Below are 27,846 nucleotides of genomic sequence, written 5' to 3'. Positions count from 1 at the left end.
AGGTAAATATAAGGGAAGAAGGCTACTCAAAGAAAGGGGCAGACAGAAGGCAGACAGAATTAAAACACACACACACACACACACACACACACCCCACAAACAACACAAAAAAGAAAGAGCAAAGAGCTAATTTAGCCTGGTAAAACCTGGGGAGAGATTCAACAAGGGACAGACTAAAAACGTGGTTTTCCTCTTAAAGGCAACAATAACTAGGAAGAGATTTAGACCTTAAGTGGCTAGTCTGAATTTCCAATTTAAAAGGTAAAAGGACAGAAGGTAGAAGATATAAGGGCTCTTGGCAGTAATCTGGGTGAGAAATGACATAAGCAAAAAGCATAAATGGAGTCGAGAATACATAGCTGAGATACTTAAAAGGCATGTAATTGAAATAAAAAACTATACAAAGTTATACAAAACCAAATCTGACTGCACATGATTCCTTCTACTTCTTAGGAGAAAGGTGGGATAGAGAATAAGGTAATTCAGAGCACTGCACCATACTTTTCTATGCAAAAATGTGTAGGCACAGGGGTTTCGAGCAGTACCAGCAGATTCCTGGGGTCATTAAGGCTGATATCATTTTGTCACTGGCTGTGACTCGAAGCAGGTTAAATCACTTCTTTTATTTAGTAGGAGAATATTCAGTGTTCACCACTTAGGAACACTTACAATGTCAAACTTTGGTTCTGAAATGAAAAATATCTTTTTCATGTCTCATCTAACCTGTCTTCCTTATTTAACATAGACAAGCCAGTAAGTAAATTTCAGACACAATATATGCCCTCTAGTTACAATGGAAACTAGTCATTATAATAGCAAAAGATAGCAAAAAGCTTACATGTCCAACACTGATACAGCACAGAATATTTTACAATAATTTAAAATGTATTTTTAAGACTCTGATACTTATGATGACATAAGGCAAAAAAATATAGATTTTTATACAGATTAATCTCAACATTTAAAAATGTTGCAAAGTAAACTGAAAGGTAAGATTTTGGGTAGGTAAATTTAAAAAAAAATTTCCTACATTTTCTAAATTTTCTGCAAAGAATATTATTATTTCTTTAATTAGAAACACACACATAGTCTCTCCACTGATAAAAATCACAAACCTTCAGAGTTTACTCCCTTTCATGTATATAAGATGTACCCTGGCTTAAAAGAAACAACTTTACCTAAATAAATGTCTATAGGTTTTATTACATTTTCATTTACTTAAGACATTTATCTGAAAAAAGAAAAGATATTTACCTTTTTACTTAAGAGTTTGTTGATAAAACATATTTAAACAATCATTCAGGATTACAATCATGTTTTTAAAAAAGCAAGACATTAGAATGACTGAAAGGATAACCACTAAATTAAAATCACTGTTTTTATTAGAGCACAGGGATGTGAGTGGTGTCTTCCTCAGGCCTCCGAGCGCTCTCCAGCATCATATATTATGCATTATATGCTGTGGCTCTGACTCGGCACCCAAGTGCGTCCGTGCTGGTAGGCAGCATACTGGGACTGTTGAGCACGTGGCTCTGCAGACAGACTGCTTAGACTTGAATATAGACTCTCCTGCACCTGCAGACTGTGTGACTTTGAACCCTCAGGTCCTTCAGATCCCTTTCTGTCAGGTGGAACACCAGAACCTGTACTTCCCTGCATGGTGGTTGTGAGAATTAAACGAGAATCTGAAGAGCACTCAGAAAATGGGGTACAGATTCTCCGTATGGAATGAGGATAGTCTCAGAAGACAATGGTTAAAAGAAATAAGAAACCATGGCTGAGACAGGAAAAATGAACTCATACAGCTTGTATAAAAAAGACTGGTGGTAGGTATATGTGGTATGTATGTGTATTTGAAGAGACTTTCTAATGGTTAAATACCTCTCAATCTGTATTTTTCTTTAGCCATCCACAGATTCTAATTTTCATTAAATTATATTGGAAAATAACTGCTTTGTTTTTTCAAACATTTTTAATACCAAACCAGCTATATTTTATTAAATGAAATATCACAATCAATGTGTATCTTCACACTTAGTATAATTAGTACGTGTTTTTTAAAAAAGCCTTAGTAACTCTAAATACATAACACCCTGAAAGTTAAAAGCAAAATGAATTTCTATCACTTAATTATACCTTGCAAAAGATAAAGGACAAGAAGCCAGAAAAAGATGACTTTTGATGTTACTTGTAACCACCACCGGAAGAAAAAGGGGAAAAACACAACTCGAACAATTCCCTTTCTAGTCAGAGAAGTCCAAGGACTTTCAGGTTTTGCCTTTGCAAATGCAGACCCTGGAAAAAGTAAAATAAAATGACATAGTACATTTATCATTCTTTAATTTCCTTTGAGAAAAAATTTCAATATCTGAAGAAAAACTATGTCTAATTTTATTTTGCATTACACTATGAGAAATGCCCAATTTTGGGTATTAGACACATTTAAAAACATTCTTCATGCTATCATATTAACTCAGGTACTCTGAAAAAAAAAAAACAATTTTTAACTGAAATAACAGAATTTCTCCCACATATTTTATAAATATAAGACAATGTTCAAATGTCAGTTTCAATTAGGAATTAAAAGTTACTTTAAAAAAAAAAGTTACTTTCATTTTTATAACCAAGCCATATAGCTTGCTAGGCAAACGCAAGCTGGTTTTCTTTTCTTTTTATTATTTCTTAGACCGATCTTTAGTGGGAGTAAAGACTAGTCAATGGTATTTAAATACCTCCATTATCCCTTTCTTGTACAAGTCCTGCCTTCACTTACACTCACATTGCTTTTATTCCTACAAACATATATCTAACCCACTTTGAATTCTCTTCCTTCAAGGTCAATTTCTAATTGCATTAAGCTTCAATTTATTCAAGACTCACCTCTTACAAGATCAACATCTATGAGGTCTGGTTTCACATGTGCTGTTTTCTTTGGTTTATTCCTTAAACCCTACAATATATTAAAGTAGAACTGGTAAGAGAGTAGATCTTAGAAGTCCTTATCACAAGAAAAACAAAATCTTTGTAACTGGGTATGGGGATGGATGTTCACTACTTATTGTGGTATCATTTCTCAATACGTACATATCTCAACATATATAAATATCAAATATGCTGAATACCTAAAAGTAATATTATCTCATATGTCAATTATACCTCAATAAAAAAATAGTATTGGAATTCAATAGATGTATTTTAAAATCCAGGCTAATAAAAAATAATCAAATTCTAAAGATTTCAACTAAAAAAAACTTTAAGGAATATACTGGAGAAAAATATAAAACACGACATCTTTGTTACAACTGGAACATAAGTATAGTATTTTAATACATTTTATTATTTCCCAAAAGGATCAATTTAGGGATGTGTGGACAGGGGAGGGCTGTTTATTACTGAAAGCAAAATTCTAGAACGACTATCACTACAACCCAATCTGGATGTGCAGTCTGAGACGGTCCATGAGACTGTGTGAGCCCAGGTTTGCACAGGAGAGTATGTTGAGGCTGGCTGGGGGAGCAGGGGCCCTGAGAGGCCCTCAGGGGTGATGCTGGGGATGCTGCTGCAGGAAGCAGTAGCTCACAAAGCTGGGGACAGACAGGGATGCAGACTTCTCAGCTGATGCCAACACGTGGGGGTGGTATTAGCTGAGACCCAGAGAGGATGATGCATACCTCAGGATCGCCACTATGTTCACATGCCAACCACTAAGGAGACCACGATACCACCTAGTCACCTTAGAACTTAGACGCCATGCCCAGGCGAAGGAGGAAGTGAAAGCGGAAGTCACAAATTTAATTAGTTTAAACTCGGAATTATTGAACACTAAGGTTAAGTTTCTGCCACCAGTGTACAGAATGGGAATAAGGGTAGAGATCAAAATCATCGAACACACACACATACACACACACACACACAACTTAAAAGTAGGATGTTAAGAATTGGAAGGGCTTAGGCTAAATTCCCCAAGAAGCCAAGTGCTGAGATATGAGACACGGTGTTTAGATGATTTGTTTACTATTCCTTCAATTAATCAAGTAACTGAGCAGTAAATTCTATTTGGTCCTGATCCAAAAAACGATGACCCCTAAGGTAAAAATTTAGTTAAGTACTGTTTGCATCCAAAACAAAGAAGAGGAGACTACTTGAGCTCAGAATTAACTGAGATGTTTAAACCAAATGCACCCTGAAATCAAGAAGCAATGAACTGTTGAACCCTTTCAAATAGTCTGTCCATGTGAAGTTGGAAACTACTCAAGTGATACAAAAACAAGAGAAAAAAAGAGGATAGAAGACATAGTCATGGTAGTTTTATATATAGTCGGTCCTCATATTCATAGATTCTTTATTTGCAAATTTATTTTATTCCCAAATCAATATTTGCTGCACTTTTGCAGTCATTTGCAGATATGCACGAAGTTAAGAGTGGCAAAAAATTTGAGTCACCCAATGTGCACACTCCCAGCTGCAGTCAAACAAGGCAACAATCTGCCTTCTTATTTCAGCTCTCATGCTGAAAATAAATATCCTTTTCACAGTCAATTTCATGCTGGGTTTTGCTTTTTTTGTACTTCTTGTTGGTAATTTTGTTGTTTAAAAATGGACCTCAAGCACAGTACTGAAGTGCGGTCTAGTGGTCTAGTGTTCCTACGTGTAAAGAAGGCTGTGATGTGCCTCACTGAGAAGATGTGTGCTAGATGAGCTATGTTTGGGCTTGAGTTACAGTGTCATTGGCCATGAGTTCAGTTGTTAATGTAGCAACAACATCTATTAAATACAGTGTCTTTCAACAGAAACATACATAAAACAAGGATATGTACTGATCACTTGATAAAGTGTGACTAGAGGTGGAGAAATGGTCAGTATCTGCTAATTCAGTGTTCATGCTGACTTTATAGAACATAACTCCTGTGAATTAAAGAGACCTGACTGCATCTGTACTTTATTTCCCATTTTAATTCATGATAGAGTGGCTCGCAAACTATGAATCATCCCCAGTATTTTGCAAACTGGAAAAGCAATTCTAATAATACATATGTGTAAAAACAAAATTTCATTAATAGAGAGCTATTTAAATTTGGTATGAAATTTGAGATTTAACCTTTATTACTGCCAACATTTTTAACAGTACTACATATTTTGATTTATTTCTTTTATACATTATTTTTTCACATAATTTGAAAATAATCTTATTGCCAATGTTTTATGACAAATCTGAAGCTTAATTTACTGCTGTATACCTAAAATTTTTATCAGGTTGTTTCAAGAACTTAAAGTTCTTATGAGAGGAACAGTAAATTAAATTGATTTATGCAATTGTGTTGTTTTTCAACATGTTCATTCTTCTTGACCTCTTTCATATGTGGTTCATTTCCTATTTAATATTTTTTTAAAACTTTAGTTTGAGCTACATTGTAGAGTCACAGCACAACTGCCGGTTTTATTTATTTATTTATTTATTTTGAGAAAGTATGTGCACATGAACAGGGGAAGGAGGAGGTAGAAGGAGAGGGAGAGCGCGAATCTTAAACAGGCTCCATGCCCAGCAGAGACTGACATAGGGCTCGATCTCACAATCTTAAGATCATGACCTGAGCCAAAAATCAAGAGTCAGACACTTAACTATTTATTATATTTTTTTCTAATTGCCAGCTTTGATAAAACTCACCTTCACGGTAACATATCAGAATATTTAGAGAGTTTAAAATAAGAAAAGCAAAGAAAAACTTCACTGATATATCATCTAACATTAATGATTTTAAACACAAAAGATATTAGCACCCATATGTAAGCATTCATAAGATCTGATTTTAACTATGTAGATATTTTAAGCTGGAAAATTTTAAGCTGGTTTAGAATACACTATATTCATCCAAAATGGCATAGCTTTCAGGACCATCATTACTGACCATCAAAAAGTTTACATGAACAAACAAAAAATGAAAGCAAAGTTCAAAAGAAAAGATCTTAGCAACTACTGACTTAACTAGAAAGTAGAAACAATCAGGCACTATAAATATAATTAATCTCCAAGAAATCCAAGTAATATATTCTTTATTGAATATACACTTAAACTCTTAGAGTACATTCCTAAGGCACAATAACACAAGTTGTATGAAATTGTGAATTCTTTAAAATCTGTAAGTACACAGATAGTGTTGAGTCAAAAAACTTATAACAGCTGTTTAAATTTAGAAAGTACTTCTGTTCAACGATGCAGACGTCCCATGGATGGAACTATTATAATACTGCGATTCCACCAAAGGACATAACCATCAGTTTCACTTTCCATAAATCCTCTTTAGCTTCCCCATCCTGTTTTTCCTCTATAATGATTTTAAATAGCATGTTTCTTTTTTATTGAAGATTTATAACTCTAGTAAGTACTAAAACTAAGAGAAATTCCATTTACTTTTAAATTTGGGTCAAGGTAAACAGAAAATGGAAGTTTTGGGTTACAATTTCTAAAATGTTTAAGAAAAAAAATAATTTGCAACTTAGAAAAAACTTTAGCAATATCAACTAAGGTCTTCAATTTTAAAAAATAAGACTTTTCCAAGGAATATATTCTCATGGCTTTCTTTGGTTTCTTTAGTTGCTGCTCACTGCTGTGACAGTAAGAGAGGACAGTAAGAGAGAGGACAAACGCATATTAGCACCCATATGTAAGCATTCATAAGATCTGATTTTAACTATGTAGATATTTTAAGCTGGAAAATTTTAAGCTGGTTTAGAATACACTATATTCATCCAAAATGGCATAGCTTTTGGATGTGTTTAGAAAACATATAGTGTTTTCTAAGGATGAGGTACAGTGTTTGGGGTTTCTTTTTAAATCAAATATTAATATTAACAGACCACAGTTGTATCTTTACCTTCCTTAGAATAAATGCAAAATTATTTTACACTATAAACAGTTTGCCTCCACAAGGGAATGTTTCAGGCTTATCAACAAAGTGACCCCTTTATTTAATCCAAAATAATAAGAGTAAGCTTTAATACTGCTTTTACTTCTTCACTTACTATTATAAAACGCTATCTTTAAAGGGAGACATACTTCAGAAAAAAAATTACAGATCTTCGCCTTCTCCAAGTTCACCCTGTCAGTGCATCAAGGAACGGCTAACATAATCCTGTTACTCTAACTTCTGTTTAGGCATTAAAATAGTTCTAAAAGTGAGGAATGTAGTATTTTCTGATGAGCGGCTTAAACGGTTTCAAGGCCTCTTATAAACCTGCATGTTGCTCTTCGCTTGCTTGAGTATCCTCCCTCTGCACGATATTCTTGCCAGACTACTGTCTCATGGATCTCTTACCTCCTTCCCTTTTATCTCTTCCTTTACCTATTCATTAAATGTTGTTTCCCAGTGTTCTGTTCTCAGCCTTTTCCTGTCATCAGCCAGTGTAAATCGCACTCCTACAGTTGTATTGATATAATGTGTTATAAATAAATGTGTATAGCACACATATACATACTGATAGACACACACTTTCACACCGAGGACTCCCAAATCTCCCTCCCAAATACCACCTGAGTATTTCTAAAGCACAATTTACAAATCTGCTCCTCTTCTAGTATTTCTCACCACACCTGAGTGAAGTTTCTAAAACACAAATTTAATCAGGTAACTTTTTCTGTTTAAAATCCTTCAATGTAACCCTCATCATTTTCCAGATTATGTTCAGACTCTCCCAGGTGAGTCAGTTGAGCCCCTGCACAATCTGACTCCCATTTTCCTTTCTAGATTCATGCCCAACCACCCCAATCTCCTTCCTCCATCCAACCTATTACCAGTCAAGCTCCTTGAGGATTCCTCAGTCAGTCCTATTCCTTCTTTCCTGCACGTTTATTTTCATATGCTCTTCATTTTGTCTGGAATGTTTTCCTCATTCTCCCCAATGTTTGTCAAACTCAGCTGATGAGTCACTTCCTCTGAAAATCTTTCCTAACCTCCCCAGGGCTGCTTCCCCCTGCACTCCCCAACAGAGACCTAAGCTGAATCGATCTCATTTGTAATTATGAATCTCATCTACCCAATTATAATCCATTCCATCTTTCCCATGATTTAATCCTGTATTTAACACATAGCAGGTACTTACAGTAACTTATATTCTTCCTGAAAATAGTTTAAAGATTAAAACTGACCAATGGCAAAGAATCTTGCTCTTTATTATAGACGACTAAGTTGTTTAAATACTGAGATTTTTTTTTTTGACAGATTTTTAAGAAACTATAGACACAGGTTTCCAATCTAACATAAACCTTGTCATATAAAATAGAAAATGTCAAGCCACTGAAGTAACATTCTCTGGGCTCAGATTAAATTTAGCTCGTGCAGGAACACACAGATTAGTATTATCTATGTAAATGAAAAATATAACTCTTATTATCAAAAAGGAGCAATTGCTAAGAAACAGAACAAGTTTAGTGAAAAAATAGTTTTCATGCTAGAAAGGTAGCCTATGAGAATGTCTTATCAGCATAAGTGATTACATGTTTAAGAAGAAACCACCTACTACAAAAACATTTCTATTAATGCTTTACGTTCTTAAGTTCTTTTTAAAAATGACCAACTCTTCAGCGGCTCTACTTGCGTCCAAGTCATTTTGTTAGTAGCACCAAAAGCAGATCTCAATGAAGCAGAGCAGCATTTGACAGGACCACTCAGGCGGGAAAAGTCCTGAAACACTTACCAGTTTAATAAACTGTACAGAGCAATGACAGCATCAAAGGGGAGGAAAAGCAAACTAGAAGTATAAGGTGACAAGTGAAAGGGGAAGAGAGCTGATAAAAAATAATCATTAGAAAATAATTTTAAAAAGAACAGAGGATGCTAAAAAGCAATAAACAAAACAAAACAAAACAAAAAAACAAACAAAAAAACCCATCAGAGGTAAAGACACATGACTCCACCAGCGTAAGAGTTTGCCTCTGTATTTAAAAGTTTGGATAGAATAAGTAATATTTATACCTTAAAAGTGTATGGGAAGATAAGACAAAATGTGGTTAACAATCAATTTATAGAACTATGTTTCAGAATATATGAAATGAAATATACTTGTTACCTTGATTTCTCTTTGCTCGACAGATTTTTCCCATATCTGTTGATCATATGCTCCAATCTATATAAATAAATAAAATACAATATTGCATTAAATGATCATCGTTGGTACCTGTCCAATAGCTATAACTCTGCTTGCATGATAAGCAACTCTGCATTCATTCAGCACCAAATACGTTCAGCTTTATCTCAGACTTCTGGGATCAATATTGTATTGCAGTAGTTTTCAAAAGTACAGTTTCAGGACCAGCAGTTTTAGCATCACGTGGGAACTTGCTGAAAATGCCAACACTCTGGCCTCACCCCAAAGCTGCTCAGTCATATGGCTGTGGCCCCAACTATCTGCGTTTTAAAAATTCCTCTAGATGATTCTGATACACTACTAAAGTTTGAGAACCACTGCCCTAAGGGAATCCTTTATTTAAAATAAACATAGCTCAGGTACCTCCAAGAAAAAACTACCAATAATAAATCCTATGGAGCTATTTTTTTTTTTTAATTTATTTATTTGACAGACAGACATCACAAGCAGGCAGAGAGGCAGGCAGAGAGAGAGAAGAGAAAGCAGACTCCCCGCTGAGCAGAGAGCCCAATGCGGGGCTCGATTCCAGGACCCTGAGATCACAACCCGAGCCGAAGGCAGAGGCTTCAACCCACTGAGCCACCCAGGCGCCCCCTATGGAGTTATTTTTAAAGAAAATACAAATGGGGGCACCTGGGTGGCTCAGTTGTAAGCGACTGCCTTCAGCTCAGGTCATGATTCTGGAGTCCCGGGATCAAGTCCCACATTGGGCTCCCTGCTTGGCAGGGAGTCTGCTTCTCCCTCTGACCTCTTCCCTCTCATGCTCTCTCTCTCTCTCTCTCAAATAAATTTCAAAAACTTTAAAAAAAGAAAATACAAATGTTTTAGGGAATTAAAAATTCATAAGCATATAGATCAAAATTACCACTTGGCTTAGAGTTTAAGCTAGAAAATAAAGTCTTGCAAGTGACTGAAGACGCAGGGTAAATACTGAGAAGTAGAATTCCTTTTAGCTTCTATGCCCATCACTCTCAGATGCTGTAAAGTTCTCGAACTACACCTTCACCTGGGCAGGATGAACAAACCATTCTTACTGTCTGTCTCTAAGTTCTTTGCTGTTAACACAGATTGTCCCCAGTGTCCAACGGGACACGGAAGTGGGTCATTAGCTTATAGTTTTAACTGAGGATTTTCACTTTTAGCATTAATTGAAAACTAGAATTCTGAGAAATTAAAATTACTTCAGTTAATTACTAGATGAGACAGATAGAGACCAGATTCAGGCAGAGGTATTATAAGGATATTCAGGAAAGAGTATTTTCTGACTCATGACATCATTCTACCCAGAAGAATTTTTATCTATAACACTCTTTAAAATCTTGTTTCAAGAAATGAGAAATTGAGAATCCAAGCTGGTTTAAAGACAGACATCAAGGGGGTAGAATAAAATGATTACATGACTCCATAAGTGCCTTTCATTTTGATTATTCGCTCTTACATATCATCTTATTCATACTAACTTCTCCGGTCCTTTAAATCCTTTTCTTTTTCATCAACTACCTGTGACTCCTTTCTTATTTTTAAAAATCACTTTGTGATATACTATACCCTGCAAATTAAAATCTTAGAACACCTAGACCAAGCCGCATGGACTGAACAACTCACGTACATGTAACAAAAATTGCCAGGAGTCTCTCTCTCTAAAGCAGGACAGATTAGCAATAACCAACTGATTGGACTTAATGGCAGAGCTGACCTGCAGTAACTAGTTGTCTTTTACCCTCCTAAATTTTAAATTCAATCAATCATCTTCTTTAAAAATCAAAAAAGATAAATATGGGAACACAGATTCTACAGGAGCAATTCTCCTCTAACTTGATAATTCAGAATGACTGAGTTTAATTCAATCAAAACTTATTTTTAAAATGTGCAACGATTTCAATGGCACTGTATGCTTTTTAGTGAAACAATAACCCAAACTAATAAAGAACAGGTACTGATATGTTTTAATGATTATTCTGGCAGTATTTTGTTTTCACATACAAAAGAATGCACTAAATTCTCTTTAAAAAGAATTCTATTTTTATGTCACGATGACAAGAATATGGACATGGAAATTTATGTCCCACAATTTTAAAATAAGGGAAAACAAAATAATGCATATGCAAAAGACCAAATCAGAAGTGCATGTCAGTCCTTGGACAACAAAATAATGCATATGCAAAAGACCAAATCAGAAGTGCATGTCAGTCCTTGGACTACATAGGTATGATGCAATCCCAGCATGGTACTCAATAGCTCCAGACTTAAAAAGGCTCAGAAAGTCTAATAAATCCTGTGGGGAAGAGGTGGCTAAAAGTGGAAAAGCTTTTTGAAGGCTGAGGTACTTGTAAATAGCAATACTTGTAAATAATACTTGTAAATAACTCCAAAAAAGGGCAGTGGTGGTGAGGTACAATCTTATAAAAAGGATAAAGATGGCTTATTTTACTGGAGTTCATTTTTCCCCCCAAAGATTTGATGGGTTAGAGGAAGAACAGCTTTCACTGTAATAGAATGTGGGATCTTAACCCTCCCCCCCTTTTTTTAAACTAGATAAATGTCACTTTCAATTACAAGCAGTTAAATGTCTTTCCAGGGGAGACATCAGTTTTCCTTTGCAGAGGACATATTTTGTTTTAAAAACACTACCAGATAGACCTTTCAGTTATATGAGCAAATAGACCACTTTCTTGAAAAACAGTGTGAGGGTGCCATGAACCTAAATACGGGTATTTTACCTGGTCATGGCTCTGCTTAATAATGCACATGCCATTAACAAATTAGCCTTAAGTATAAATTCAGACTGAATTGTGTCTGAAAATTATCTGTTTCTTGGGATGTGTGTGTGGCACATCAAAGGTCTCCTGAAATCAGGGTGGTGGCAGGATGCCAGAAGGGGACAGGGAAGGAATTCTAAAGACCCCTTCTGATCTAAAGCCTCATTTAATTGCACAATGAAATCTGTCAAGATAGATCAGAACACCTGCAGCTGAGGTCAAGCTATTCTCCTGTAAGAAACAATCTTCTGGTTAGTCGACACAGAGGAAGAAAAGAAGTGAAACTTTAAGAACCATCTGCTCAAGACTTAGGGTCAGGGATGAAGGATAACTTGCAGAGCTGTGCTAACAAAATTAAAAGCAAATAACTCAACAAATGTTCTAAAGGTTCTGGTTCTATTCAACCTCTGACACAGACACTTGGCAGATCTGACTAAATCATCTAAACTTGAAACTGTTTCTTTTCTTTTCTTTTTTTATTTCTTCTACATAAAATTAAATCACAAAGCTGAGTTCAATTATAGTTCTCTGCAAAATCTCAGGACAAAAAATTTCCTTATTTTTTAAATGCCATACAGAAGAGTAAAGGAATCTCAGCAGTAACATTTGCCTAGGAGAACAGAAACTTTAATCAGATAATACATTCTTCAACTAGGAAAAGAATATTATGTAATATGTTGACTACTTCCATAATTCGGCTACTCCTAATGATTCTCCCCTGCCCCTAACAATGCCTCCACTATTTGGGTGTCTAGAACAGTGCCCAACATTCTATGGAGACAAAAGGACATACAGGATATATGTATAAATAATGCTTTTTTAGTAGACAGACCTACAAATACCAAGGCAAATAGTGTATGAGTAGTACAATGGTTTTCCAACCCATTCTTCATAACCGATATCTGCTTCAAGGAGGGAAAAACATTGCTTCTCTCTTATTAGGAGAGAAGACTCTGAAATCCTGATTTACATTTGATGTGCAGGCAACAGCTTGGTACATATTAAGAAAGTTCATTCTCTGGTGCCTGGCTATGGTAAGCAATCTTATTAGCACTTTGGTTCTTAATCCCACAGATGCCATGGACACTTTAAGCCTCTTAAGCCTCAGTGTCCTCTTACCCCAACTAGAGCTGACCTTTTTTTTTTTTTTTTTTTTTTAAACCTGGTCCTAGACCCAACACTTTGCCCTCTAGAAATTACTCCTGCATCTTCAACAGCATGTCTGACAATCCTATATTGATCTCTTAGAATACTTCCCATAATGACAGAAAGGACAATTCTAAATTTCCTTCCCACAGGTTTTAATTCCCAAGTACTATGAGCATTACCTCTTCTGGCAGAACATCTAGCCAACTACTTCAACTACTAAGATTGAAGCTATAAGATGCAAATATCTTTATTTGCTATCTTCTCCATCTCTAGTATCTGTTTTCTCATCAATTATTTATAGTATTTTCTTTCCTCCTATTTTTACAAATGAACTTTGCACCTTTACAGAAGTTAAGGCTGATTAAAAACAAACTGAATAAATAAATAAATAATTGAGGGAAAAGCATCCTGAAAGTGGTAAAAAAAATTTTTTTAAGGAAAAAATGAGAATTAAGATATTATAGTAATAGCAAGTGAACTGAAATTCAATTAAATGAATGCTATAGATATTTTCTGACCTGAAGACTATCATAAAAGGAAAATGTATATTGTATAAATCTGAAATTAATGTAGCTAATATTACATTAAATATAAATGTATGGGAGGAGGCATGAGGGAGTAGAAGATTGGTAAATGGAGAAAAGCCTGTCTTTGTTCAGGATTCTACCAGAATCAGGCTTCCAAGAAAAAACAATTTTGTGATGAATATGATGGTATCAAGAGTACAAATGTTAAAACCTAGACAATTAGATGGTGAAATGGGAAACACATATCACTATGGAATTCTAGAAAAGAAACAATTTGAAAAACAATTTGAAAAGCTACTCTTAGGTGATCTGATTACCTCTTAGGTCATCACATTCAGAACAGCAGTGGCTCAAATATCAAGAGGCTAAAGAGAAGGTGTCTTGCTTCAAAAAGGTAGTTACCAATAGTTTAATTAGATTAAGTGCTTAGATAAAAGATTTAGAGTTCACAAATAAATATGAGCAGGGCAAATGGAGGCCCAGATTTGGACACATATTTTAAGCACCTCATTTCCTCAGCAAATGAACAGATAGACCATAATACTATATATCAAAATCGTAATTTTTCCTACTTCAATCAGGCTCAGTTTCTTTTTTTGGAACCTCATTTCAGAAACAATGAAAAGCAAGCTATTCTCACAAAATCAAATTTATTTTTATTGTTTTTTAAAGATTTTATTTATTTATTTTACAGAGAGAGAGAGAGAGATCACAAGTAGGCAGAGAGACAGGCAGAGAGAGAGAGAGAGGAGGAAGCAGGCTTCCTACTAAGCAGAGAGCCCAATGTGGGGCTCGATCCCAGGACCCCAGGATCATGACCTGAGCCAAAGGCAGAGGCTTCAACCCACTGAGCCACCCAGGTGCCCCTATTTTATTTTTTTTAAAGATTTTTTTTATTTATTTGACAGAGATCACAAGCAGGCAGAGAGAGATAGAGAAGCAGGCTCCCCGCTGAGCAGAGAGCACGATGTAGAATTCGATCCCAGAACCCTGGGATTATGACCTGAGCCGAAGGCAGAGGCTTTAACCCACTAAGCTACCCAGGCACCCACAAACATCAAATTTAATTCAAAATGTAAACACAGAGTTCAAATCCCTTCCTAGCTTGGCCCACTCAATTAACATCAGAGGCCAATCGTATACCAAGACAAATGCAGTCCACCTTTCGTCGCAAGAGTGTATGTTAAAAAGAATGACAAGGATACAAAAGCTCAAGAATTTCTTGAGACAACTTCATCCAAATAAATAAATAAATAAGAAGAGAGAGAGAGAGAGAGAGATGCCCATGACCTTGCTGATTTTTCCCATCTCTAAAGTGACAGTAAATACATTCTATTTTTTCTATGACTATTTTTTTGTACATCTATCATCAACTACAAGACCCTTATAGGTAAATGTCATATTGCTTTTACACTTAGGACAAGTCTCATATTTTAATAGTGATTTAATAGCTATACAACTAAAGATAATTTTTAACCTTGAGTCCTTTTTTTTTTCTTTTTATAAAAATAGAAGTTATCAATCAGAAAATACCCTTTGTTATATTTGGAGTGTTGGGTTTTAATCTTTTGTTCCCTCATTGCCTTAGTTGATCAGCCTTTAAATGTTTGCTGACAAGAGTAGAAAAGACCAAACCACGCGAGAGAAGTGGATTTTCACCCTGCCTCTATCATGACCAGTCTTAGGGTCTTGGCAAGATTCTTGACCTCTGAGCATCTGTAAAACGGGGACAACAAAACATATTTCATAAAACTAGAATGTAAAAAGGGTGATGTCTGATACATAGTTGGTGCTCTTTAAATATTAGCTCTTTCCCTTCTTGGTAAGTCAGTCCCTATAAGCCTTAATACCACATTTTTTAAAAAAGATTTTTATTTATTTATTTGAAAGAGAGAGAGAGCATGAGAGGGGAGAAGGTCAGAGGGAGAAGCAGACTCCCCATGGAGATGGGAACCCAATGCAGGACTCAATCCCAGGACTCTGGGATCATGATGTGAGCCAAAGGCAGTCGCTTAACCAACTGAGCCACCCAGGTGCCCTTAATACCTCATTTTTAAGTTGATAAGGTTGACCTATACTTAAATTAATTTTATAACAATATTCACTAATGATGATTTGGATGGCCACAATTTTGAAGGTATGAGTATGGGGACAGAAAAGACTCATTACTACTATGAAAAAAAGAACAAACCAATAATAGGCAGCTAGAAATGCCTGAGCAAAAGATGCAAAGAAGAAAACAAAAATAACGTGTGTGGAGATAAATGTAATTTTCTTAACTAAAACCAATGTTATACTTTATTTTAAAGAACTGTTCACAGTTTATAAATGAAAACAGGGCTGTCAGCACCCAAAACCTAATGTGCCCAGACACCTAAATTATGTAAGTTTCATTTCAACAAGTTTGATAAAAAAGAGAAATTGAAGTGTTAAACAATATAATAAAATTCAAGTTACTGAACAAAACAGTGACTCTGAGAAAAAGATATCCAATGAAAGAAAACTTTTATCTATAATCCCCCAAATTATGTTAATTATGTTGCCACAGCAGATATTTTGAAATCAGATCTAGTACCTCCATTCACATCACTAAAACATACTAAAGAAACTATTAGGGTTACTCTGAACTATTAGAATTATTGATTAGCTTTGAGATAAATCCCACCTAGCATTAGTAGAAACTAATTCTTCAGACTTTTTTTTTTTTAAGTTTTAATTCCAAAGTATAGCCCTCACAGTTTATCAAATAGGTTTTCACTATTCTTTGTTCATAACTACTGCCTTACAAACAGATTTCTCTATTGAATGCCTGGCATATAACTCTGCAACTGCTTATAAGGCAGTCCTTATAACTGCTCCTGAAGAGCCCTGTTTCTAACCTACTATCCTGAAAGCAATTCCCCTTAATTCTCCATTTATATGGTCTCCTATTCTATTCTCTTGTTTCTTCACAATGTCCTATTTTAATCAAAATACTGCCCAATGTTTGTGACTGCCCATCATGTGCATGCACACGTACCCATACCTATCGAAGTCTGACACTCAGGTGACTTTAATGATGAGGAACAAATGAGGAAGTTGAATCACTTAATTATATGATATGAACTATGAACAAGGATGATGTCAGACAAAAAGGTATGGTCTGAGGACATGGCAAGAGCCAGTAACTCTTTTGAATGTGTAACAACTACCGAATTGTTTTACCAAATCTTTAATTCTTCTGAATCATTCTTTCATTAGAACTCTAAAAAACATGAAAAGCCAAATCATAGAAGCCTTTTAATCTAACTATTAAAAGGTTCTTCTACAATTCTAGTGTTATTTGGGGGGGGGGTGGTGAGGACACGGGTAAGTATTAAAAGTTAAGATATCTTAACTGAAGAAGTCTAAATCATGAAATAAATATGAATAATTATAAGCAAAGAGTTTCTTTGTAGCCTCTTTGCTTCAACCGTCCTTCATTTCTTCTATTAGTTTCTAGCAGAGTCATATAATCAAACGTGTTAACTACAGAAAAGAAAAGCTGCTGGAGTAAAAATATAAAACTTTTAAAAAGATTAAAATATTTGTTGGTGGGGGGAAGAATACAATTTTTCAAGAAAGAAAACATTTCTAGAATCCAATCAGTTTTAAAATATATATCTAGCTAGCCTCTGACATTCAGACAGAAACACTGAAGTCTGAAAACATATTATCATCTGCAGATATTAAATCTAGGTAATCAGCACAGATTCCATTAAGTATAAGTAATAATAGTTAAAACCACTTAAAAATCTGCCCACATATTCTATCAATTTATGCATTATCTAGAAACACACCCTTTCCTGCACTAACCCTAAGAAGTGCATCACAGGCCACATACATATAATCAAATCATGATTCATGACCAAGCTCCTATTGCCTAGGGAGAACCAGTTAATGATAGAGTAAAACACTGACTCAAGTTTGGAAAAATGCCTTGAAGAGTATTCTTTAATTCAACAAAAAGAAATGATTATGATAGACTCTGCCTCTAAGAAGTTACAGGCCAAAGAAAAATATTCAGAGATTTAGTTATAATCCAAAGCAGAATCAAGTAAGCACTACTGTATTATACGTAAGTGAGAGATGGTCTGAAAAATAGCAGTATTTGTGAAGCAAAAGATACAAGATTGGAAAACTTACTGAATATGCCACCATGGGAAAAAGACATAGATGACAATTTCTAGCTTAAGTACCTAGGACGGCAGTAGTATCATTAAACATGACAAAGAATAAAAACAGATTTGAGGGGCGCCTGGGTGGCTCAGTGGGTTAGGCCTCTGCCTTCAGCTCAGGTCATGATCTCAGGGTCCTGGGATCGAGCCTCGCATTGGACTCTGCTCAGCGGGGAGCCTGCTCCCCCCCCCACCCCGCGCTCTCTCTCTTTGCCTGCCTCTCTGCCTGCTAGTGATCTCTGTCAAATAAATAAATAAAATCTTAAAAAAAAAAAAAACAAAAAACAGATTTGGAAAAAAAAAAAAGACTGCTGGAGCTCTAAGCCAGCTAGGAATCAGGGCTAGAGTCAGAGAGTAGGGAAGGTATGAAAACTGGAACTTAGAGGAGCAAAAACTAGGTGTTTGGACAATTTGTGGTTAATGATAATCCAGGGAAGTAGAACTGCTTCAGGAGATCAAGAACATCATTTTTTTAAAGAAAGGTAAGTATCACCTGGAGGGGAGATGTATCAAAGTCAGGTAAGTAAACTTTAGAAAACTTTTTCAGAATGGAAAGAAAAGTGGGAAAATACATTATAATAAAAGCCAAAGGAGAAAAGAGTTTCAAGAAAGAAGGTAAAATAAGAAGAGCTGGAAATATTGAAATGTTCTGAGGCAGTTAGGTAGGTAGTTCATGTTAAATAATCGAGCTCATTTAAATAGGAGGCAAAGTCATTAGCCATGATATGGAAGCCTAGATTCTGGAGAATGGGGGCAATAAAAAAGGTCAGGGAGAACCAGCGTGTCAACTAGAGGGTTAGATTAGGGATACCACGAAGAGCAGACACAGCTGAGCTGGTATTAGAATCAGTCCACTGGGTAATATTTGTATTTTTCCTTTTACCACCAAGACCAGGATCAGGAGGGGAAGAATCAAACACACACATGCACACCCTGTCACCAAATACTTCCAGTACACAAGGCATAATGCTACATACCTGGCAAGGCCCCTCAGGAAATCTTCTATTTTCCCTTGGTCTTGCCCTTTCCCCTGCCTTGCTGAAACAATTTAGGGCTAAAGTCATTAAAAAGGGCAGAACAAACCATGGAGGCCCCAAACAGAGTGTGACAGTGTCTGACACATGGATGGGCTAGGTGTGAGGTTATCAGCCCACGTGGGGTATAAAGGGGAGCCTTGTGAGTTATGGGGACTCAGAGCCCAAGCAGGGTGAGAAAGATGACCACATTTTGGGGTAACCCAGCACAAACAGGGAGATGATACCTATGCATGGTGATGAGAACATTCAATTGCAGAATATACTAATGTGAGTGTCAGAGCCCAAGAAAAGATGAAGAGGTCTAGAATAAAAAGTCTTAACGAGATGAAAAGGGTATCCATATACAGAATGGAATGGCAGCTGAGAAAGGAGACTGGTTACATATGTGGAGACTGAGGTCTTGATAGCCTGAAAATGTTCACCCCTGTTTATTCAGAAATCTCTACCTATAAAGCTATTAAAGAAATAGTTCAATGATGTGAATGCTGTATGTAAACAGAGGAAGGGTTTAAAAAATTATGGCTTATTTATACAATAAAGTACTACACTCTAAAATTGTGTTTTAAAAGGATATTCAGGGCGCCTGGGTGGCTCAGTGGGTTAAGCCGCTGCCTTCGGCTCAGGTCATGATCTCAGGGTCCTGGGATCAAGTCCCACATCGGGCTCTCTGCTCAGCAGGGAGCCTGCTTCCTCCTCTCTCTCTCTCTGCCTGCCTCTCTGCCTACTTGTGATCTCTCTCTCTGTCAAATAAATAAATAAATAAAATCTTTAAAAAAAAAAATAAAAAAAAAATAAAAGGATATTCAGTGATGTGAGAAAATATTTCTGGTAGGTTACATGAAAACAGGATAACAGAAAACTAAATACACTCTGGGGCCCCTTCTGCCACAAGAGTCCATTTGGAATGTTGTTGTTTTCTGGGACACTTGGTATTTTAGCATCTTGGTCTTTAACTCATTTCCCCCCTTATATCCTAGGATGCAGGAATCTATCTGCACTTCTACAGTAAGAGACTTTGACAGTTTTGTTATTAAGTTGTAACTTTTTTAAAATTAAGGTGTAACTTCTTAACTGAAATCTTTATTCTTTAACTCATAGGAAAAAACCATGTTTACTTTCACAATGATGGTTAATTAAATTGATTTTGTGCAGCAGCAACTGGTTTCTTTTTTTTTTCTAAAGATTTCATTTATTTATTTGACAGACAGAGATCACAAGTAGGCAGAAAGGCCGGCAGAGAGAGAGAGAGAGAGAGAGAGGAGGAAGCAGGCAGAGAGAGAGAGAGGCAGGCAGAGAGAGAGAGGAGGAAGCAGATCACAAGTAGGCAGAGAGGCAGGCAGAGCAGAGAGCCCGACTCGGGCTCGAGCAGAGGGCCAGACGCAAGCTGAAGGCAGAGGCTTTAACCCACTGAGCCACCCAGGCGCCCCCAGCAACTGGTTTCTTAATGACTTGCCCTCTCACAGTACTTTTCCCTGAGAAAATGTATTGGAAAGCATCTAGCCCAATACCTAACATTTGATATTACTTCAATATTAGCTTTCATTTTCTCTTGATTTTTTAAAATTATTTTTATCATGATTTAAAAGTAATACATGCTGAGGCACCTGGGTAGTACAGTCAGTTAAGCATCTAATGCTTGGTTTCAGCCTGGTAATGATCTTATGGACATGGGACTGAGCTCTCACTGGGCTTGGTGCTTAGCAGGGAGTCTGCTTAGAATTCTCTTCTCCCTTCTCCCTTTGTCCCTCCCGCCTTCTCTCTCTCAAATAAATCTTAAAAAAAAAAAAAAAAGTAGTATATATCATAGGAAAAGTGAAAAATGTAGGTAACTGTAAAATCACACAACTGCCCTACTGTTAACCTCATGATTTTCCCCAACCAAGTGTCCCAGAAAACAAAAACATTCCAAATGGGACTCTTGTGGCAGAAGGGTAACTCAAACTGCATTAGGTGGTAATGGAAGGAATTCACATGGTTCACACAGGAAAGCAGGGGAAGGGAGGGAAGGGAGACCAGTAAATGGCTACGTGGTGGAACTGGGAGAACTCCAAGTTCTGGAAGCCAAGGAGAGAAGGCCAGCATCAGTTTTTGGCTCTCCGAGCAACCATCAGGGATTGGCCATGTGAGAAAAAGAAGCAGACATGGACTGTCTCATCTAAAACCTGTTCTCTGTACCCCCTCAGTTCCCTTGAGAGGAAAAAGATTAACCTTCAGATTTATTTACACAACACAGTGTGATTTCAGGGGTCTCTCAATAATCCTCAAATGCCAAGCGGCCATCTTTAATAAGAACATAATTTTTGATTTAAGATTAAAAAGCAAATACCTAGTTGATTCCATACCTGTCTCTCATTTATACTTCAGTAAAATCATAAAATCACTAAGCATGAAGAACTGGAGACCTACTATTTGGTGAGGGGCGCTGCCAAGGGCTGGGTCTGTGCTATTGGATCCTGCACACACCCCTCCTCCACAGTGATCCAAAGCCAGACAGCTGACTCATGCTGAGCCAATCAGATTCTCTCCCCATTCCAAATGTCAGATGAATGAAATAGAGACGGATGCCTAACACAGGAGAATAAAAATAAAGCCCTATAGACAAGTTTCTAGAAATTCTGCTGCTAAGGGGCCCAACACATGCCTGGATTGCCTTTCCTTCCCAGGTGTTGGCTGTTGCTGTTGGCGCAGTTGATGTGTGTAGTGAAAAGGAGAAGCAGAACACAGTGGTGTTTTTTCCTGGCCCAACTTTAATGAGAACATTGCTGTTAATGCAAACCAACACCACTCTGCATAATTTAAGAAGATTGTTTATTTTCCAACTTGCTGGTACATGGCAGTCCATTCTCAGTGGATTTATTAATCAAGGTACTGCCCAATTAATAACCTTTCCCAAGAAATCATCTTGGCAAAGATAATTTAACTTCTGCTTTTCCACTTAACCTAACCTGGCATCATGAATTGTGAAGAACCCTGCTAATGAGGAAAAAAAGATCATTAGTGGCTTTTATGAATCATATGAAATAATTCAAATGTGCCTTACTTCATGAATTAAACAGAGGATCAAAACACATTATCCAGGGTAAATACTAAAGTTCTATTTAATAAACGTGTAATATTAATCTCCAGGTTTAAACCAAACCCTTAAAATTTAACATTACTTAATAATTATTTGAATTTTCATTAAATGTTATCTCAACAATTCATTTATTAAATAAAAATTTAATCTTATTAAAAATAGTTAAAATAAATTATAAAACTATTTAAAATGGCTTTTTAAAAGCTATTTATTGAACAGCTTAGTTTAAAAAAATTAAGATTTCACTTCTTTAGCTTCTAAATTGTTGAAACTCAGTGAAAGACCAAACACAAATTACTTTCTCTTCATTTTACAACTAACATTGTGGTTCTTATTTCATATATAGAACTTAAGGGGGGAAAAACCATCAAAACAGCATGAAGTTCATCTTCCTACCTAATAAAAGTTTCTGGCAACAACTGCCAGTTTCTGGCAACAATTTATTTATAACAGACATTTATTTATTTATAACAGACATCATAATTCACTTAGCTGAACAGCATCTATGAAAATTAATTTACTCAGTTAAATAACACTGGCCCAAACCAAGCTAGTCAGTATATGTACAAGACCACCAATAGATAAAGAAACACATTCAAGCTAAAACAATGGTAGTATCAACTGTAATTGCTGCTTCACTCATTCAACACTTGCTATCCCTCACAGGCAGGGAACGAGGCACAAAAGGCAAAATTAATGCCTTCACCTACAACCATCTGAGAGCCCACAGCCAGGCGAGAAGAAATAGACCAGGTTTGGAAATAACCTTGAGAGTGGAACCACTCATTATCAGTTAAGGAGGGTAGATTGTATAGCCCGTTGTAGCTAGGTTTAAATTTCTGGCTCTATTAGGTTATTTTCTGCGTGGCTGTAAGGAAACTATTAGACTTCACTGAATCTCAGTTTCCTTAGTTATAAAATCAGGATGATGGTGCGAATACTGATTTCAAAGGGTTGTTGTGATGATTACACACGTGTAAAGTACTTCGGAAAGTTGGTAGCACACAGTGAGTCCTCAATAAATGTCACCTGTTGTTTCTTTTTTTTTTTTTTTAAGATTTTATTTATTTATTTGACAGAGAGAAATTACAAGTACACTGAGAGGCAGGCAGAGAGAGAGAGAGAAGGAAGCAGGCTCCCTGCTGAGCAGAGAGCCCGATGTGGGACTCGATCCCAGGATCCTGAGATCATGACCTGAGCCGAAGGCAGCGGCTTAACCCACTGAGCCACCCAGGCGCCCCTCACCTGTTGTTTCTCACCCAGCACAACACTGGTGTCAGAGGAAGCTCTGGGCCAACCACTTTACTTACACAAAGTCATTTAATCCTCGGAACAATCCCTGACATAAACAATGTTATTCTAATTTTAAAGAAAATTGAGCAGATAGAGAGAGAAGTTCTATAACTTGCCCCAAGTCACAAGACAGCAGATGACAGAACCAGATTCAAACAAAAGATGTCTGGCCTCAAGGTCCTTGGTTTTTGTTTGTTTGTTTGTTTTTGTTACTGTTTTTGGGGGGGTTTGTAGCTGACTGATTTCTATGGTATTAAGACTCATAGAGTGTCTGTGTGTGGTACAAATACAAACTGATTAACATGAAAGGGAATGTTTATTTTAAAAGCTCTCAGACACTATGCTAGAACTTTCTCACAAACTATTCATAAATCAACATTTTCACTCCTATTTTAAAGATAAAGAAATGGAGTCTCAGAAAGATTGAAACAACTTGCCCATGATCAAACAGCCATTAAGATACGTAATTTGGATCCCATCTCCAGGCACAGCTGCCCATAGTCTTGGTTTCCATTACACAGTGCTACCTTCCTAAGATAAATCTTAACGGTCTTTTCTCAAAATAACAGCAATCTGTAGAAACTGCTATATCTCAGTAGCAGAAACCATTTCAAGCTATTTGTTTACAAAAGAATTAAGTAAACATACCACCTATTTCATATATATCCATTCTTTCACTTGCCAAGATCTGTTTTTAATTAATCACATGCCTAAGAATAGCTATCATTTTTTCTTTGTATTTGGGATTATAATTTAAAGTCCAACTTTATTACTTCTGTGCATAGAGGAGGGTAAGGACCATCCTGGAAAAGTGGGGAAAGTCCCCAACAAGGCACTTTAGGTAGACTGAGGGGGAACAAAAAGAAAAGTAAACATTTCCTAAAAATGAATGTGTATATTTATAATGTCCTCTCAACTGAACCGTTTAACTATAACAAGTACTGGGGATGATTTAACCCAAAAAGGTAACTTGTTTCAAAGTTCTGCCCAACTTGTAAATTCCTTAAACAGGGTTTCATCAGTGTAGTAAAACCAAGAGGAAAATTCCATAAATGTTTTACTGCATCAAACTGCAGATTAAATATTTACTTTACTACACCTTTTACTGCCCAACCTAAGAATATGGAAAAAAGTATTTTTTGCCAAGTGACATCTATTATTTGATATTTTTTCTTTGATATACCAGAAAGGGGAAAAAAAATCCCATGACTACTTCATCAATTATCATCACACTTTCAGGAAAATGAAGTAATATTTAATGATAATAGGTAAGACAAAACAACAACAAAAACAAATGGCAGATCTAAAGTCAGAAATAATCAGTAATATGCCAACCAACTAAGACTGATTATTGTTTTTGTGACAAGTAATCTCTTTTCCTTTTGATTTTACCTGAAGAGGCTTAAATTTCATTTTATTTTACTTTTTTGAAGATTTATTTATTTGACAGAGAGAGAGAAAGCATGAGAGCAGAGGTAAGAGGGAGAAGCAGATTTCCCGCAGAGCTGGGAGCCCGATGCAGGACTCGATTCCAGAACTCCAGGATCAAGACCTGAGCTGAAGGCAGTTGCTTAACCAACCGAGCCATCCAGGTGCCTAAGACCTCAATTTTAAATCACAATTCAAAGACTTTATTTCACAGGATGGAGTAGGAATCTTCTGGGAAACCAGTATTTCACATGCCAACTTAAGTCTCTTCCAGGATTTCTAAAGCTACAGTTATTTCAAACAAAACTTACAATACCCAAAATAAAAAATCAAAGAAAAGAAATAGCAATGCAATTAACCTATGGAACACTACTTCATACCTATTAAAGTGGCTATAACCAAAAGGCAGACAATAACATATTGGTAAGGACATGGAGATCCTCATACATTGCTTGTGGGAATATAAAATGAAGCAGCCACTGCAGAAAAACGGTTTGACAGTTATGACCTGGTAATTCTACTTCTATTTAACCACCCAAAAGAAATGAAAATATATGTTCATACAAAGATCTGTACATAAATGTTTATACTTGAATTACTCATAATAGTCAAAAACTAGAAACAATCCAAATGTTCATCGATTGTGAATAAACAAAAATGTGGCACAATGGGATTCTACTGGGCAATTCAAGAAGGACTGAAGTACTCAAACATGCTACAACTGAGGAGCCTGGAGCCTGATGCAGGGTTAGATCTCACAACCCTGAGAGCACTGAGCCAACACCAAGAGTCAGATGCTTACCCTGGCACCCCAGTCAGAATTATAATTAGATACTTAAAACAAGTGAATTTTATGGCACTTATCCGTACATCAATAAAACTGAATAAAACTGTTTTTTAAAAAATGACTACCTGTATTTCTGTAAAATTTCTTCAAATAAAAATAACATGACAAGTGTTTAAAGGGAAATACACACACACACAAGCACACACCTCAAAGACCTGAGATCCTAGAGGAATTGGAATGAAAAACATTTCTCCATCAGGTTTTGACTGGTTGCAGGCTTTTCATCTCTATATCCAGAAGACTGCTTCTGCTTTCTTTTTTTGAGGGGGGGTGCATATTAATTGACTTTAATATTGGCCTAACATTAACTTGATTATTAGTAAGAGCTACTTCCCAAAGGATTTGCGTTATTTATTTATTTAAGATTTTATTTATTTATATGACAGATCACAAGAAGGCAGAGAGGCAGGCATGGGGGAAGGGGAGAGGAAGGAGAAGCAGGCTCCCCACTGAGCAGAGAGGCCCATTCGGGGCTCAATCCCAGGACCTTGAGATCTTGACCTAAGCCAAAGGCAGAGGCTTAACCCACTAAGCCACCCATATGCCCCAGGATTTGAGATATTTAAACATTACGTAGTGTAAATTATAATTCACTTCAACTGGGAAAATAAATATTAACATAAAGAAATTGTCAGGGCACCTGGCTGGCTCAGCTGGAGGAGTGTGCAATCTCGATCTCAGGGTCCCGAGTTCAAGCCCCATATCAGGTATAGAGATTACCAAAAATAAACTTTAAAATGGCTGCATTTGCAAACAGTTCCATTTTTTGTGAAAAGATTTTATTTATTTATTTGAGGGAGGGAGAGGACAGAGGGAAAGTGAGAGGGAGAAGCAGACCCCCCTGCCCCACTGACCAGAGAGTCTGATGCGGGACATAATCCGAGAACCCTGGGATCATGACCTGAGCTGAAGGCAGAGGCTTAACTTACTGAGCCACCCAGGCATCCTTTTTTTTTTTTTCCCCAAAGTAGGCTCTATGCCCAGCATGAAGTCCAACACAGGACTTGAATTCACAACCCTGATATCAAGACCTGAGCTGAAATCAAGAGTCAGGATGCTTAAAGGATTGAAGCACATAAGCACCCCTTAATGGTCTGCATTTCTGTGCAGGTACTTTTGCTTGAGGTTACATAAGTGAGGATTTTCCTTATAGGAATTTCTAATATATACCACCAAGTGAATGAAAAAGAGTCTTGTGCTAATTTGCATCATATAAAGACATCAACCAAAGATACTGTATATATCAGACTTAATATTTAACTCCATTTTGATTTGATTTTAAAAATCTAACAATAAAGTATAGTCTATTGACTCCATAGTATTTGCTTTAAGAAAAATATCCTTATATACTTAGAAATGAAAGCAATTTTTTAAAAAATGGAACCTAGTCCTATTACAAGACAACTTAAAATATAACCCTCTTTACAAATAAAATTAAATCAGAAAATCTATATTCACTCTAAAATAATTTGTTTTATTGTTTCTTTTTAAAAGCAGGAGAACTAATTAGTAGTAAGGGCACAGAATTAAATTCCTAGATTTAAATTCCAGCCTTATCACTTACTAAGTCAATGACTTCAGTCAAATTACTTTTACTTCTCCAGGTTTTCTCATTTATTATAGTAGAGAGAAATTTCTTACGAAATATCCCGTTTTTTAGAAATCTCTCCCCTAACTTTTCTCCTTAAGAAATCATAAAACAACATCTGTATCAGGAGCTTTGTTTGAGAAATAGTATGTGTAAACATTATGGGTAACTTGAAAATAAAAGTAAAAAAGTGTTGGTATTGGGTAATATTCTTTTATACCACCCAAGATGGCAATAAGAGCTTATCTATCTCTAAATTAACCATGGACTGACTGGGACCCAGCCTGGATAGGAAGGCCCCACTTCTGGTCAATGAAAGATATTAGGGTCTCTGGTTTCCGGTCCCTTGTCAGTCAAGGCAATTAATATTGTTAATAATAGTAATAAAGAGTTAGCATTTATTGTCAGGCACCAGACACATGTTCCATGTACTAACTCATTTAATCCTCCCAACTCTATAAAGTAGATATTATTGTATCCCTATTGCATAGTCACAAAAAATTAAATTATACAAAGTTAAACATAAGTAATAGAATACAGGAATTCAAATCCAGGTGACTGGCTCCACAACTGACCCAGTAATTACCTACCAGTATTTTCATTCACATCCTTACACAAAACCCACCTATGTTCTCTTGCCTTGGCTCTGATCGCTAAGATGCCTGTAAAAGGAGGTATTTAACCCCTAAATACTGTCAGATACTTATGTCTTTCTTGTTTCTTCCTGGCTGCCTTGTCAGTAGGGAAGCTATCAGACCCTGTTAAAAAAGCAAAACACAAAACTTCACAAAGTCCAACTTATTCA

General features: G+C 36.3%; 1 protein-coding gene across 4 annotated transcripts in view; it reads right to left on the bottom strand.

Annotated features, from left to right (window-relative positions):
- Window positions 1–27,846, bottom strand: part of PHTF2 (putative homeodomain transcription factor 2) — a 118,781-nt gene that overhangs the window by 45,659 nt on the left and 45,276 nt on the right. For all 4 annotated transcript variants that reach the window (XM_004739606.3, XM_004739607.3, XM_013060591.2 and 1 more), the window contains exons 3-5: window positions 9,064–9,120; window positions 2,881–2,950; window positions 2,137–2,295 (exon numbers count right to left, since the gene is read on the bottom strand). In XM_004739606.3, coding sequence (XP_004739663.1) covers window positions 2,137–2,295; window positions 2,881–2,950; window positions 9,064–9,120 — 286 coding nt within the window. The remainder of the gene's footprint in view (window positions 1–2,136; window positions 2,296–2,880; window positions 2,951–9,063; window positions 9,121–27,846) is intronic.

Source organism: Mustela putorius, unplaced genomic scaffold (assembly GCF_011764305.1).
Source record: "Mustela putorius furo isolate JIRA1106 unplaced genomic scaffold, ASM1176430v1.1 tig00003845_pilon_pilon_pilon, whole genome shotgun sequence".
NCBI lineage: Eukaryota > Metazoa > Chordata > Mammalia > Carnivora > Mustelidae > Mustela > Mustela putorius.
The sequence above is the reverse complement of the archived record's forward strand: the minus strand, read 5'-3'. Positions and strand labels throughout refer to the sequence as shown.